Source organism: Scedosporium apiospermum, assembly GCF_000732125.1.
Source record: "Scedosporium apiospermum strain IHEM 14462 chromosome Unknown SEQ_SAPIO_0121, whole genome shotgun sequence".
Taxonomy (NCBI): domain Eukaryota; kingdom Fungi; phylum Ascomycota; class Sordariomycetes; order Microascales; family Microascaceae; genus Scedosporium; species Scedosporium apiospermum.
The window spans coordinates 1,714,719-1,727,904 of NW_015971822.1; the positions used below are offsets into that span (position 1 = coordinate 1,714,719).

Consider the following 13,186-nt stretch of genomic DNA (forward strand, 5'->3'; position numbering starts at 1 on the left):
ATGATGCTGAAGTATATGTTCAGTGTTAGAATAGGTCTTTTTATCCTCGATTTTGTCCAAAAGCTACTGGAGGTTTCCTACCTAATATTAAAATATGCATGTAAGAGGACGAAGCTTCAAGACGTTGTATATCCCACAAAATCTAGTCGAAGTGTTGCCTTCCGACCTGAGATCCGAGCCACTGCCTATGGCGGCGACGTTCGTAAAACAAGGATGACAGGAACTTGGATATCGAAGGTCTGCTGAGAGAGGTGAAGAGCACCAGCCTAGCTTCGTCTCAACTCGGTCCCCGCAAAATCGGCGGCCTTCAATATCAACAAGAGGATTTGGAGGAACCCAAGGTTCCTCAGATATGACTCCTCACTTTCCCTACTCGTCCCTACAATACCAATAAGTCGTTAACTCGCTATTTGTCAATATCGGACGATAATATATAGGAGCAGTCGTGATGTGATGGGAAGCAGTCAAAAATTGGGACTTTTCCTGAGCGGAGAAGTAAAATCCTTTGAAGGCAACAGGTCTGCGCTGCAGAGAGCAGTACAACTCGGAGAGAGAAAGCAAATGAAAAGGCGGAGTGGAGATATACGAAGTAGGAATGTCCAAAGGAAAGGGAGCAACTGCTTCTATTTCCATCTCCAAAGTTCTGCAGTCAGGTTTTTTCTCTTTTTCTTTTTTTTTCTTCTGCACCGCCAAAATCACATCTCACATCCCGCTCCAACCCCAAAACATGACCATTTTAATCACAAAATGTAGGAGTGTGCATGATGCATACAACGCTCACCTCACCCTAGTCTGCGCTGTGCGCTGTGGTCACACCGACGACGCCCTTGCAGATGAAGTCTGAGTGTGCTTTTGACCTCCTCACAAATGACTGCCCAGAGGTAGTCTGGAGAAATAGAGATGCAAGGAGATATTTTCAAATTCCGTTTGAGGATAATTATCAAGCCGAATATAATATTTTGATTTTGATTCAGTAAATAATCGACTGATTAACACACGAGATCAAGGAATGAAAGAACAAGACAAATACGAGGTGGTGCTGGAAGCAAAGTCCAGACAGCTGCTGCCAGCCGCCCGGAAGATTGGACTTGAGCTGCCCAAATTGTCCGAATCCCAGCCAACATCACAGGACAACTGGAACGACATCTCCATCAACAACACATCATCTAGCCTCGAGCCTCGTCCGGAAATAGACCTCTATTCCTCGTTCCTAGAGCCTTAAAATCACTCTCCCGTCCAATTTATCCCAATTTCTACCGGCCGAATGATACTTCACGCGACTCTACCCTCCAGCTAAATCGCGCCCGACCTTGAATTCTCCCCGAACCCAACTCCAGCGCCCTTCCTAACTTCCTCACCTTCACTCCCCATCCCACCTCCACGATGTCCAGCAACAGCGGAATAAGGACGTCTCCCGACGGCGACGTGGAAATGGAAATGGATCCCAAGATCAGCGTCGATTCTGAACCCGCGCCCGCGCCCTCTGGCAATAGTGACAGACGCCAATCTCTCACTCCCACTGCCGTCATGGTGACACATCCTCGACCAGTCGATCTCGCCCACACTGGCTTAAAAAGGTCAATCGCTGTGGCGCTAGACTACGTCGGTTTCGACAGTGCGGACAGCGTGGCAATGGAGAGCTTCGCGCTTGCTGTTGAGGAGTGTATGTTTCTCATTCATCTGACGACGTCTCCATTGTAGCTAACTAGGCCGGTTGCCTACCATACAGATCTGCAATCCTTGATCGAGGCCCTCAAGCACCAGGCCCTTTCCGCCCGCAGAGAGCAACCTAACCCGGCGGACTTTGAAACGATTCTACGAACATTCAACCTCCCTATTGATTCCTTGAAACCTCATGCAAGGCACCCAATCCCGAAGAACCTTCTTGTCCCCAAGACCAAGAATATTAGCGTTCCCCGCGGTTCGTATCTACGACCACTGCCTACTCTTTCCGAAGAGCTCAGCGGAAAACCCGAAAAGGAATCCAAAGAATACATACCTTCGCAGTTCCCCGAATTCCCCAGCCGACATACCTTCGTCTCGACACCACGTGAGGAGGCTCGCGACAAGAAGGATCCAAATCTAATGCGCGAAGAGGTATCAAAGGCGGCAAAACAAGGAGAGGATGCCCTTAGAGGCCTGTTACGCGCGTCGAAAGTACGTCAGCAGAAGGAGGTACGGTCACAGACACAACGGTACCCCGCCAGTCGCGAGCGATACAAGCTCTGGGAGCATGCTATGGAGAGGATGATGAAGTCGCGGGATGGGCTTTCGGCACTCAAAGACAGCACGTCGGAGAAACCATTGGGGGATCAAATTGCAAACGCAAGCATGATTGTCAACTCGGCAACTGAATCTCACCGCCGAGAGGGGGTTCGCTCAACGCGAAGGCCGGCGGCTCGGACAACATGAACCTAGCATCGGACATTGTGCTGAGATAATGTCGCAGAGAGCGACGTCGAGTATCCGACTGGCCGCGCCTTGAGATACTGGGATGAAACAGAATGCGGAGTATTAGTGCTGCAGCTAAGATGCAGGCGTCGTATGTGCAAGCACTCTACTAACTGGACGAAGACATGAGACAGAGGGGATGCATTTGGGAGTTCTTGAAGACCCACTGGCTCAATGTACAGCAATGCGTTAATGCTTATAGATACCCTACCAAAGTAATTCAATGCCATAATACAAGGCCATTTCCCCTTGACCTTAATCATATTCTGCCTACGAAGTACTGTGACCTGAGCTTTGATCCTCAGTGCCCCCCTGGCCGACATCTGGAAATGCCCGGCACCTGCCCACACTTGATTTCGCCTCACCCACTTCTTCACCTCTATTGCCCCACATTGATCACTTTTCTCTTGTCGCCCACCCAAAAATTTTGGTGTGGCCCTAATTTTCATGCACACAGAAACGTCGGTTGAGCAGAAATCGCAAATTTCCCAAAACGACCCTTTGTGGCCACAGACAGACCCGAGTCAAGAAGAGCCTGTGTGTACCCACGAACAGGAAACGCTGGGGCAGCGAATTGGATCTCTTTTCTGCTGTATTTCCCCCCCACCAACCCTCTCCCTACCTCTCTCCCTTGCCCGACCGACCCCTAACAAATATCTAATCCCACAGGTGAACATCACCACGACACACAAGCCCTCGATCGCGATCCACCACCACATCTGCCCTCCGCCATTCCTTCCAACTCATAATCATCATGGCTGAGCAATTGATTCTCAAGGGCACCCTTGAGGGCCACGTAAGTCTACATCTGCGCTCTCGTTGCCGTTGCCGTCGTCCCGCTCGACTCTGAGGATGAGGGCTCGTCATCGGATCAAATTTTCTAATGGACATGCCTACTGACTGCTTTTCAGAACGGCTGGGTCACCTCGCTGGCCACCTCCATCGAGAAGTATGTTATCGAATCGCCCCGTCGTCCCTCGCCTTGTGGATAGGCCCGTTTATCGATTATTTCTTGCCCTGCCTCAGCGACGCCTGGATGGAGCCGGCTTGACCATCTCCCGGCTCGAAAAAGTGCAAGTGTGCTAATTTTGGTTGGATTATAGCCCCAACATGCTCCTCTCGGGCAGCCGTGACAAGACTCTCATCATTTGGAACCTCACCCGCGACGAGACCCAATACGGATACCCCAAGCGAAGCCTCCACGGCCACTCCCACATCGTCTCTGACTGTGTATGTGCCAACTCTGGGCCCCAGGGCTAGCCTCGGCCAGTCGACGAGGCTTTTTTCAACATAAGGAGTTGGGGTACTAACGAAATTTTCAGGTTATCTCCTCCGATGGTGCTTATGCCCTCTCTGCCTCGTGGGACAAGACCCTCCGCCTCTGGGAGCTCGCCACTGGTACCACCACCCGCCGGTTCGTCGGCCACACCAGCGACGTCCTCTCCGTCTCTTTCTCCGCCGACAACCGCCAGATCGTCTCTGGTGCGCGCGACCGCACCATCAAGCTCTGGAACACCCTCGGTGACTGCAAGTACACCATCACCGACAAGGGCCACACCGACTGGGTCTCTTGCGTCCGATTCAGCCCCAACCCCCAGAACCCCGTGATTGTCTCCTCCGGCTGGGACAAGCTCGTCAAGGTATGTAGAAATGCTTTCTCCCGGTCTTCTTTCCGAACTTCTCGCTCTCCCGTAGACTATGTGTGTGTACATGATGCTTTCAAGTATTTGCTACTTCAGAACCCTGGCTTACGAGCTTGTGGTAATGAGACCAATATCACCATATCCTGATTTTTCTACCCTTTTGCACATATGTCAAGCGAGAAGTGGAAAGACCGGGCTAGTTTTTTTTTTTCTTTTTACAGCCAGTTCGCAGGATGCTAACGTGTTTCTTTCCTCTGCTCGACAGGTTTGGGAGCTCTCCACCTGCAAGCTCCAGACCGACCACATTGGCCACACGGGCTACATCAACACGGTCACCATCTCCCCCGATGGCTCCCTCTGCGCCTCCGGTGGCAAGGACGGCACTACCATGCTTTGGGATCTTAACGAGTCCAAGCACCTCTACTCCCTCAACGCCAACGATGAGATCCACGCTCTCGTCTTCTCCCCCAACCGCTACTGGCTCTGCGCTGCCACTGCCAGCAGCATCATCATCTTCGACCTCGAGAAGAAGAGCAAGGTCGATGAGCTCAAGCCCGAGTTCACCGCCGTTGGCAAGAAGAGCCGCGAGCCTGAGTGTGTCAGCCTTGCGTGGAGCGCCGATGGCCAGACCCTCTTCGCCGGTTACACGGACAACATCATCCGCGCTTGGGGTGTCATGTCCAGGGCGTAAGAGCCTCCTTACCTACCTGTTCTTTCTTCTCTCTTCTCTCTCGATTGTGACGGTTAGCTCTGGGGTGTTGGGGATTATATCACAAAGGGCTTCTTCAGGTTGAAACAAACTTCGGATGGTCAAAAAGGGGAAAAATTTTAGGAGCAAGCAACTTCGAGAGGGAAAAGGGGCTGGAGCGGAGATGGGGAGAGAGGGGGTTGGCGGAAGTTGGTTGTCGTAGCACGTTTTTGAGTGGCAAAATGGTAGATCATGGTCGGGCGTCAACAGGCTGTCTTCCTCGCGGTCATTTTATTGGTCTTTTTTTGCGCGTAAACCCAGGTTTCGAAGGCGGGAAGAGTGATGATGCTATTTTTTCAATGTTGTCATAGAACCTTCCTACCCAGAACCTGGCTTCGGCAAAATCGGCAAGACGAGGCAGGCATTTTAGTTTTTGGGTGGCTGTATATGTATATAGCCTTCTCAAGTGAAAACCATGCAATGAATGGATGATTCCAAAGACGAAATTCACCGAAGCATTCCTGTACGTGCACACATGTGTCTCAGCAGCCGTTTCAGCAGCCGTTCAAGGCCAAAAGGGTCTAGAGGCGGGATGGATGAGTGAGAAGCCATCACTGGATCTTGTTGTGTTGTCGCCTGGCCTCTTGCATATGACCATCAGCACTCTCCGAGCCTCTGCAGCCCACTAGATGTATTACTTGCATTATTTCAAGATATACAGAAAGCGCAATGCATGGATAGGGACCTAGCCTGGGCCTTATGGCTCCTTCAATGTTAAATAGTTGCAGTGTACCTCGGTAGATCCGTCACTGTCCCCGTTCTGCCCCGGCCCAGGTGCCGAGCCAAATATCCTTTACTAGTCCGGCCTCGCTATGCTATTTCCTCAACGCGTAGGTCTTTCCGAAGCCGATATGGGATAACGTTAACCAGCAGAGGGATCGCGGTACTCGATTAAGCCCAAAGGACGGAATAACTAAGGGGGGGCTCTGGAGATCAGTCACTAGCCCCCTATTATCTTAACTACGAGGCTGGGAACCATCGGCTTCTCTATTTCTCTCTTTTTAAATATGCGAAAAAGAAACTGATCATTTCGCTATGCTATTATACATCAATGATATCGAAGACTGGTCATTCTGTGAGTACATTACAGAAGGTCTCATTTGCGGCTGATGTAATGGAGACTCCGCGATCAAGGAACACGAGCAACGTCCTCCCTAACCCTTCACGACGCCTCCCAGGGATTAATTCTATGTCTCCCGTGCGTTTCCCCTCAAGGCGCAAAACTTAGCCGCTGTGGCCCTGGCCTGGCCCCTTCAGCGAACTTCCGCAGCCTTAGAAAGAAGTGAGTTCCGTCTCCAAAGCGCTTCGTCGTCCCTGGGAAACCTACCCACGCCCAGACAACCACCTCAAAGACACATCGCTGCTGTCCAGGCAAGTGCAGCAACCGCCCACATGGTCCGCGGAGTTGTCGATGATGCATACGAATCGTCCGGTCGACCGAACGGAAGAGTCTGGTTTTGGCAGGAATAATCCTCGCCGCGAAGGAATCCAGTCTTGGAGCGCAGCGAATTGAACGAGTCGCAACTGAACCCAGGATCTGTGGACGCGATTGACACGTCCACAACGACGCTGGTTTTACTATTGAACCCATCATCGGTAAGAGGGATGCTAGAGGGTCAAGCGGTTAGCGCGAGGAACGGAATTATAGGGGCGTTCTAGGTTGACGACGAAAACTTACAAGAACTTGGGCTCGATGTCGGCATGGATCTCCAAGTGTTCTAGAAGATCCCAGTCGAAGACCCATGTTTCTCTCGTGTCATATCCAGAGCTTTTACCCTTGTAGAAATCATCACAATTGCGCACCAATGGATCGTCAGCCCCCAGGGACTGGGCGAGCCTGAGTTTCGGATTGTCGGTGATGATTACCTCGCGGAGCGACCAGTCGTCATTGAATGGCGTCGAACCCGGTATCGCCAATCTAAGGTTGGGATTGTTTTGAATTCTTAGCTGTTGAAGGCCCTTGATCCAGAACGGTAGCACCTCGGCCGTATTGTTCTCGAAGAAGAACTTTCTCCCTTGAATTTGCGTACAGAGACTGTTCATTGCGGAAACGCCGGTGATATTGATGTGCACAGCTGGCTTCTCGAAGCACAAACTCCGGATTGTCAGGTTCAGCCTCCCGTTTCCAGCGACGTCAAAGTATTTAACGTCGCCTAGATACATTGTAAGATCGTTTAGATTCGGGAGGTTGGCCAGCCAGACGCTGTAGGCAGAGAATCCATTGAACACATTGGTCAGATTGCGCACGCCAACATTGCCTATTCGGACTTCGCCTGCCTTCTCCAACTCGTTACGGTAGGTGGTGTTCGCCTTCAGCGTAAAAGTTTCTAGCTTCGGCGCGTCGGTCAGAAAGAAGGAGCCTCTAAACACACCCAGAGCCGGAGCATTTAGCTCTGTGAGCTCGGGCACAGTACCGACGAGGAATGAACCCAGGACCTGATTCAGCTGCGGAAGGTCGACGCGCTGCAGTGTGGAGTGAGGCCCAAGTCGTAGGCTGCCCTCGAGGGTGCGGAGATCGGGCGCGGAGACGGACTTGAGACCTCCCGTGGACGGATTCTGCGTGGTGTTGACAAAAAAGTTGCCTCCGATGCTATTGACGCCCCCCAAGACTATATCTCCCTGCGCATCGTCCGTTACGTAGACATCGCCGAGGAAGTAACCGCATTGCGAGAGTTTGTCGGCGTCGACCTGGTTTCGTATAGTAAGTGGGTTGTCGCTGGGGCATTCATTAGCGGCTGTCGCGAGCCACGCTGTTTGTATGAGATACGCACAGGACAGTATTCGTGCGAACACTCGCCAAGTGTTCCTGCCTAGCACCACCATAGCTATTTTCATCGTTGTGCCGCTCGAGGAGGTCAAAGGCTGGGAACGACGGACGTGGACGGGGTACTATTTCTAAAGGGACACATTGAACATGGTCATTTGAATAGATCTATATATTATAATTATACAAAGGTAAAATGACCATGTCTAAAGTGGCCATTTTCTACGAAGGAATGAGGCCCTTTTGTAAGGGGCGGTGCACGTTACGATATAGGATCAATATAGGTAGGATTTTAATTTAATGCTTGGTGCATGCGCTGCAGAGATGGCCACGCCAAGATGGGCATGTTGCACGAGTTTGGCGGTCGGTGTTGGTGTTGGTGTCGGTGTCAGGGTGTCAGGGTTGGAGTGGGCATTTGATCTTTGATCAATGGGTTGCAGGATTTGCAGCTGACACTTACAAGACGGCACTTGGAAGTCGATTGGTGAAATTGACGATCGCAGTGGAACATTGAATCCTACCAACCACCGACGGGGGATATCCAATGCTCTGCTCATCCATGGGCCATCGGGCTTCAGGGCTTCAGGGCTTCATGGCTTCAGGGGACTAGCGCGGGCAAGGTTTCCCTCAATGTCTCCCTTGTGTTGCCATACCGAGCTCCGAGGGCGGGACTTGAGCCTGTGCCGAGGGGACCCCAGCGTTGAAGAGCGGAACATTTGAGGACAATGAATTAGACTAAACCAGTCAGGCCAAGCGGATGGGAGCTCCTGGTTGGGGATTTCTCAATTTATCAATCGATTGGGGTCGGAGATCGGTTGACATCGGCCGGGTCGATCAGGGTCTGAACCTTCTGGTCAAATAAGAACATGGAAATATTTGCTTAAGCGGGGAAATGTGGGTAGTGGGTAGCGAGAGAGAGAGAGGAGGGGTTTTGGAGGTCCGACGCATCTGATCAATTGGTGATAAGACAGTTAGTGAACCCTCCCTCTTCTCTGGATTCTGGATGCATGATTGTTCCTCCTCCATTCCCTATCTATTTTTCTAGTTTGCCTCTTGATATCGTAGGATTGTGTTGAGCCTCGACCGTTGCCTCCTTTCCCTTCCCTTCCCTTCCCCTCACACTTCCTTGGCCTCTCCTCCCCCTCCACCAACTTACTCGACTCTCCGTGATCGGCAACATGCGGAGAGCACTTTCTACACCCCTACGATCGCCTCGGTCAGCCTCGGCTACCGTCCAGGGTATCCGTCGCTATGCCAGCAGCTCAGATGTGCTTGCCAATGCTGTTCGCGCGGAGGCTCCGCGGTACGACTGGACGAAGGAGGAGATCTCGTCCATCTACCATACGCCTTTGATGCAGCTCGTCTACGAATCAGTAAGTAGCCGTAATAATTTGTGGACTCCGGTTCTGGGAGCTGTTAGGGTGTTAGCTGCTGGATTCCATGTCGAGCCAGCTTCATCATCAGTCTTGATCGCGATGTAAATGGTGCCCTTATCATATCTAATTAGTCCCTCTAGGCCACCGTGCACCGCAAGTTCCATGATCCTTCCGCCGTCCAGATGTGTACCTTGATGAACATCAAGACTGGAGGCTGCAGCGAAAACTGCTCCTACTGCGCCCAGTCCTCCCGACACTCGACGGGACTCAAAGCCACGAAGCTCAGCACCGTAGACTCCGTCCTCGAAGCCGCCCGCATCGCCAAGGAAAACGGAAGCAGCCGGTTCTGCATGGGCGCCGCCTGGAGGGATATGCGCGGTCGCAAGTCCAACTTGAAGAACATCGTCGAGATGGTCAAGGGCGTTAGGGCCATGGGCATGGAGGCCTGCGTGACCCTCGGCATGCTGGATGGTGCTCAGGCGAAGCAGCTGGCTGATGCGGGTCTCACTGCTTATAACCATAACTTGGATACTTCTCGAGAGCACTACCCCAGCGTCATTACTTCGCGAACCTACGACGAGAGGTTGCAAACGATCGAGCATGTTCGCGACGCCGGTATTAATGTCTGCACCGGAGGTATTCTCGGTCTCGGCGAGAAGCATGAGGACAGGATCGGGCTCATCTACGAAGTCGCCACGATGCCCAAGCATCCCGAATCCTTCCCCGTCAACACCCTCGTAGCGATCAAGGGCACCCCCCTAGAAGGTACCAAGGCCGTCGAGTTCGACTCCGTGGTGCGCACGATTGCGACGGCGCGCCTCGTCCTGCCCGGCACCATCATCCGGTTAGCCGCCGGCCGCATCACCATGACGGAGGAGAAACAGGCCATGTGCTTCCTGGCGGGAGCGAACGCCATCTTTACGGGAGAGAAGATGTTGACGACTGATTGTAGCGGCTGGGACGAGGACAAGGCGTTGTTTCAGAAGTGGGGATTAAAACCTATGGAGACGGAGGTCGTCGTGGAAGAGGAAGCGTGGATCGAGGAGGGAGAGAGGCGTGTTAGTTCTGGATGAAGGAGTTGGGATGGTCTTGCTCTCTAAAGTGAAACAGGATCTAGCTGAGCATTCGATTTATCGACATCATTCAACAAGTGATCGAAGGGCAATGACTCCCACAAAGCCTTTCCGCTTCCTACACACACTTCTAAAAGATGCAAGACTGGCCCACTTGCCCTCTTTCTGGGGATCCAAGAGAAATTCGAGAGGGAATACATTTAGGTGGTGATTGGTACTAACATTTACTTTTAATGCCCATCAATCTCCCGCCTAACCTCTTCGATATATATCCTCCAGCCCCAAGGCCTCAGATGTTTCTCGACACCGTCTGGTCCAATCTTAGCTTAGAATATACCGCGTCAAGCCTCGAGATTACCCGTACTCCAGGAAGACGTCTTACAGAAAAGAATTCCAAGCAGCCTTGATTCCATTGGAATAGAGAGATAGTTGGAGACAAAGTATATATACTAGTCAAGGATAAAGGTACGTGTATATGTACAAGAAGACGGGGACTTCAATCATGCATCATAATCCATCCCCCTACTGAGGCAAGAGTGCAATGCCATGGGCCTAAGCACCGAGCCTTGTTTGCTTTTCCCTCGTAGCGCCATGTTTCTTCGCAAATTCTGCCCTTCACCCATTTCTTCGATCCTTCTCTCTTTTCAGCAAGTCCCTTAGAACGCGGGCTTGGCGTTCTTGATGAGCATCTCGAAGTACGCCTGGTGCCAGCTACCGGCCTCGGGAGAAGGCTTGAAGGCATCGGGCTTGCCGCAGAACGAATCGTAACGGGTAGCGCTCTCGTCGCTGGTACCGTCAGACTCACCACCGGGCTTGACCCAGACGAAAGCATCAGCAAGCTCGGAGCCGGTGTCGGCAGAAGGTCGGATACCGAAGCCGGCACCGTCGACGTTGCACCAGTCTAGAAGAAGAGAAAAATCATGAGTTGGTTGCGCTGAACGAAAGGTGGTGTAAAGGGAAAAAGGAAAGAAATGAAAAAAACTTACTGCCCCACTCCTCACGGAGACCCTGGACACCGTTTCGGCCAGTGTCGACGATGGCGTGGTTGGGCATGCCAGCAGACTTGAGCTCAGCACCGAAAGTCTCGACGTAGATCTTCTCATTCTGGCACTTGTTCCACTCGGCATCGGTGGCATCGGAGAACTCGCCGGGGCTGAGATCCCAGGCGTTCCAGCCGGCGACGTTGGTAGCGATACCACGGACCTGCGAGGGGCTGCCGGCGGCCTTGTAGGCGTCAGCAAGCTCCTTCGCGCCGGGCTCGAGGTTGTCGTTCCAGCCGAGCCAGCCACCGTGGCCGGCGTCGATGTACATGACGACGTTGGGGAGGTTGAGGTTCTTGAGAGCGTAGGCAACGCCGTCACGGTAGCCGGCAGCGGAGTCCTGGCAGGTCTGAAGATCGGCGTTGGTGACCAGGTTGGGGAGCGAGTCGGGCTCGATGACGAGAGCGAAGGCGGTGTTGGGCTTGCTCTTGAGGATCTCGACGATGGCTAGGAAATGGGAGCAGGCGTCAGTGCGGCTGCTTCTCTGTGATGGAGATGGAGGAGGAAGATGTGACGGGCGCCAACTTACGGTCAATGTACTCGGTCTTGTAGATGTTGATCTCGCCAACCTTCAGCTCACCGTTGGAGGCCTTGGCGGCACAATCACGGCCGGGAAGATCGTAGATGACGACGCCGAGGATCTCCTCGCAAGGAACATCCTCGACGGCCTTCTTGAGCCGCTCAATGGCGGATCGGGTGTCACTGGATAGCTTGTTAGTCTGGAGCTATATCTTTACTTATGGTCTCCCTAAAGGCCCGGCCTCTCTGGGCCCCGACGCCTCCAATATCAACTTACACCCAGACGAAAGTACCAATATCAGCAACCGCAAGAGCCTTCGTCTTCAGGGACTCGTCGGACATGGTGGTGACGGCCTCCTCGATCTCGCTTCGGTAGAAGTTGTTGGCATGGAGCTTGTGGGTCTTCCAGATGTTGGTGCTGGCGTCGAGGGTGACGGCGGACTCGCACTCAGCGGCAACGGCGCGGGGAGATTCCTTGACGGTGGCCGAGGGAGGAGCGGCGGCGGCAAGGGCCGCGAGGGCAATGGTGGCAGCAACCTTCATTGTGACGAGGGAAAAGGAAAGTCTGTTCCTACTACTTCAACAGAGAGTGTCTAAGAAGATATGTGGTGAGGACACAGAAGAGGCTGAGAGATTAGGCTTTGGGAGTGAGGGATAAATAAGAGGGGGAGAGAAGAGGAACACCAAGCCCGAGCAGGAACCCAATGTCTTTATATCGGGGGAGATGGAAGGGGGGAAACAATGGCGAACGGGGAGCTTGCCCAGATTTCTTGCCGGGAGCCCGTCTCCTTTCCCTTTCCGCTACCCGACCTGTGGGCCATCCTCGTCATGCGATTTAATCAATCAATTTGGGATTAGAACATGCCGGGAGCCATGGAATACCGGTTGCTGAGCAGGTACCGAACCTGAGAAGATACGACAAGCAATCGGAGCAACCATTGTTGTGCTCTATCCTTGAGTGCCCGGAGGGTACTACGGCAATGGCAACGTGCGAGCTGGATGGCAAAGCGAGCTTCCAGGAACCACGCCACTATACCCACTATACCATGAGAAATGCCTCTCTTGGCTCGCATAACAGAGTATACAGTAGGACCAAGAAGAGAGGGCCATGAACGGGGCATCGTTCACCGGGGTTAGCGAAGAAAACGTGGGATATTACGCTCATATTCTGGATATGGATATTCGGCGAGTCAGGAGAATGGGCATGTGGAGAGTGAGAGTGGGAAACGGGGGAGTAACGGCCGGGGCTAGACAGGCAAATTCAATCAGGAAGCGAGGGCCGTCTGGCACGAAAGGGCTCGGGCTTGATCTTCCGAGCGGTGGGTGGGCTTCTCGCCGATAGTAGCTCTGCCGTTCCGTTCCTGGAGACCCGTTTTAATATTTTGTCTATGGGACGCAGCAACGAAAGGGTAAAGCGGCCTTTTACTTGCGGTGGCCTCGCTTTGCCCAGCACAACAACAACAACAACACTGTACTATAAACGAGGTACTTTTTTCCCCTTATATTACATATTTCCCTTTTCTCACCCCTCCATTTCGGAAATAAAGAATGCGGGGCTGTAATGTTTGGACG

At 52.7% G+C, this 13,186-nt stretch overlaps 5 protein-coding genes across 5 annotated transcripts; 3 read left to right on the top strand and 2 right to left on the bottom strand.

Moving 5' to 3' along the window:
• Nucleotides 1–1,383: 1,383 nt before the first annotated feature.
• On the top strand, nucleotides 1,384–2,412 carry SAPIO_CDS8540 (uncharacterized protein; the record flags this gene model as incomplete). Its single annotated transcript, XM_016790155.1, has 2 exons — nucleotides 1,384–1,663; nucleotides 1,730–2,412. The coding sequence occupies 2 exons, from the start codon at nucleotides 1,384–1,386 to the stop codon at nucleotides 2,410–2,412; spliced, it is 963 nt and encodes a 320-aa protein (XP_016640418.1).
• A 793-nt stretch (nucleotides 2,413–3,205) lies between these two features.
• SAPIO_CDS8541 (uncharacterized protein) lies at nucleotides 3,206–4,785 on the top strand (the record flags this gene model as incomplete). Its single annotated transcript, XM_016790156.1, has 5 exons — nucleotides 3,206–3,247; nucleotides 3,363–3,400; nucleotides 3,555–3,681; nucleotides 3,774–4,091; nucleotides 4,360–4,785. The coding sequence occupies 5 exons, from the start codon at nucleotides 3,206–3,208 to the stop codon at nucleotides 4,783–4,785; spliced, it is 951 nt and encodes a 316-aa protein (XP_016640419.1).
• A 1,403-nt stretch (nucleotides 4,786–6,188) lies between these two features.
• SAPIO_CDS8542 (uncharacterized protein) lies at nucleotides 6,189–7,825 on the bottom strand (the record flags this gene model as incomplete). The annotated part of the gene is made up of 3 exons (XM_016790157.1): nucleotides 6,189–6,450; nucleotides 6,521–7,530; nucleotides 7,808–7,825. The coding sequence occupies 3 exons, from the start codon at nucleotides 7,823–7,825 to the stop codon at nucleotides 6,189–6,191; spliced, it is 1,290 nt and encodes a 429-aa protein (XP_016640420.1).
• A 959-nt stretch (nucleotides 7,826–8,784) lies between these two features.
• Nucleotides 8,785–10,055, top strand: SAPIO_CDS8543 (Biotin synthase; the record flags this gene model as incomplete). The annotated part of the gene is made up of 2 exons (XM_016790158.1): nucleotides 8,785–8,979; nucleotides 9,123–10,055. The coding sequence occupies 2 exons, from the start codon at nucleotides 8,785–8,787 to the stop codon at nucleotides 10,053–10,055; spliced, it is 1,128 nt and encodes a 375-aa protein (XP_016640421.1).
• A 656-nt stretch (nucleotides 10,056–10,711) lies between these two features.
• Nucleotides 10,712–12,157, bottom strand: SAPIO_CDS8544 (Exoglucanase 3; the record flags this gene model as incomplete). Its single annotated transcript, XM_016790159.1, has 4 exons — nucleotides 10,712–10,956; nucleotides 11,042–11,542; nucleotides 11,625–11,797; nucleotides 11,892–12,157. The coding sequence occupies 4 exons, from the start codon at nucleotides 12,155–12,157 to the stop codon at nucleotides 10,712–10,714; spliced, it is 1,185 nt and encodes a 394-aa protein (XP_016640422.1).
• Between the last annotated feature and the right edge of the window lie 1,029 nt (nucleotides 12,158–13,186).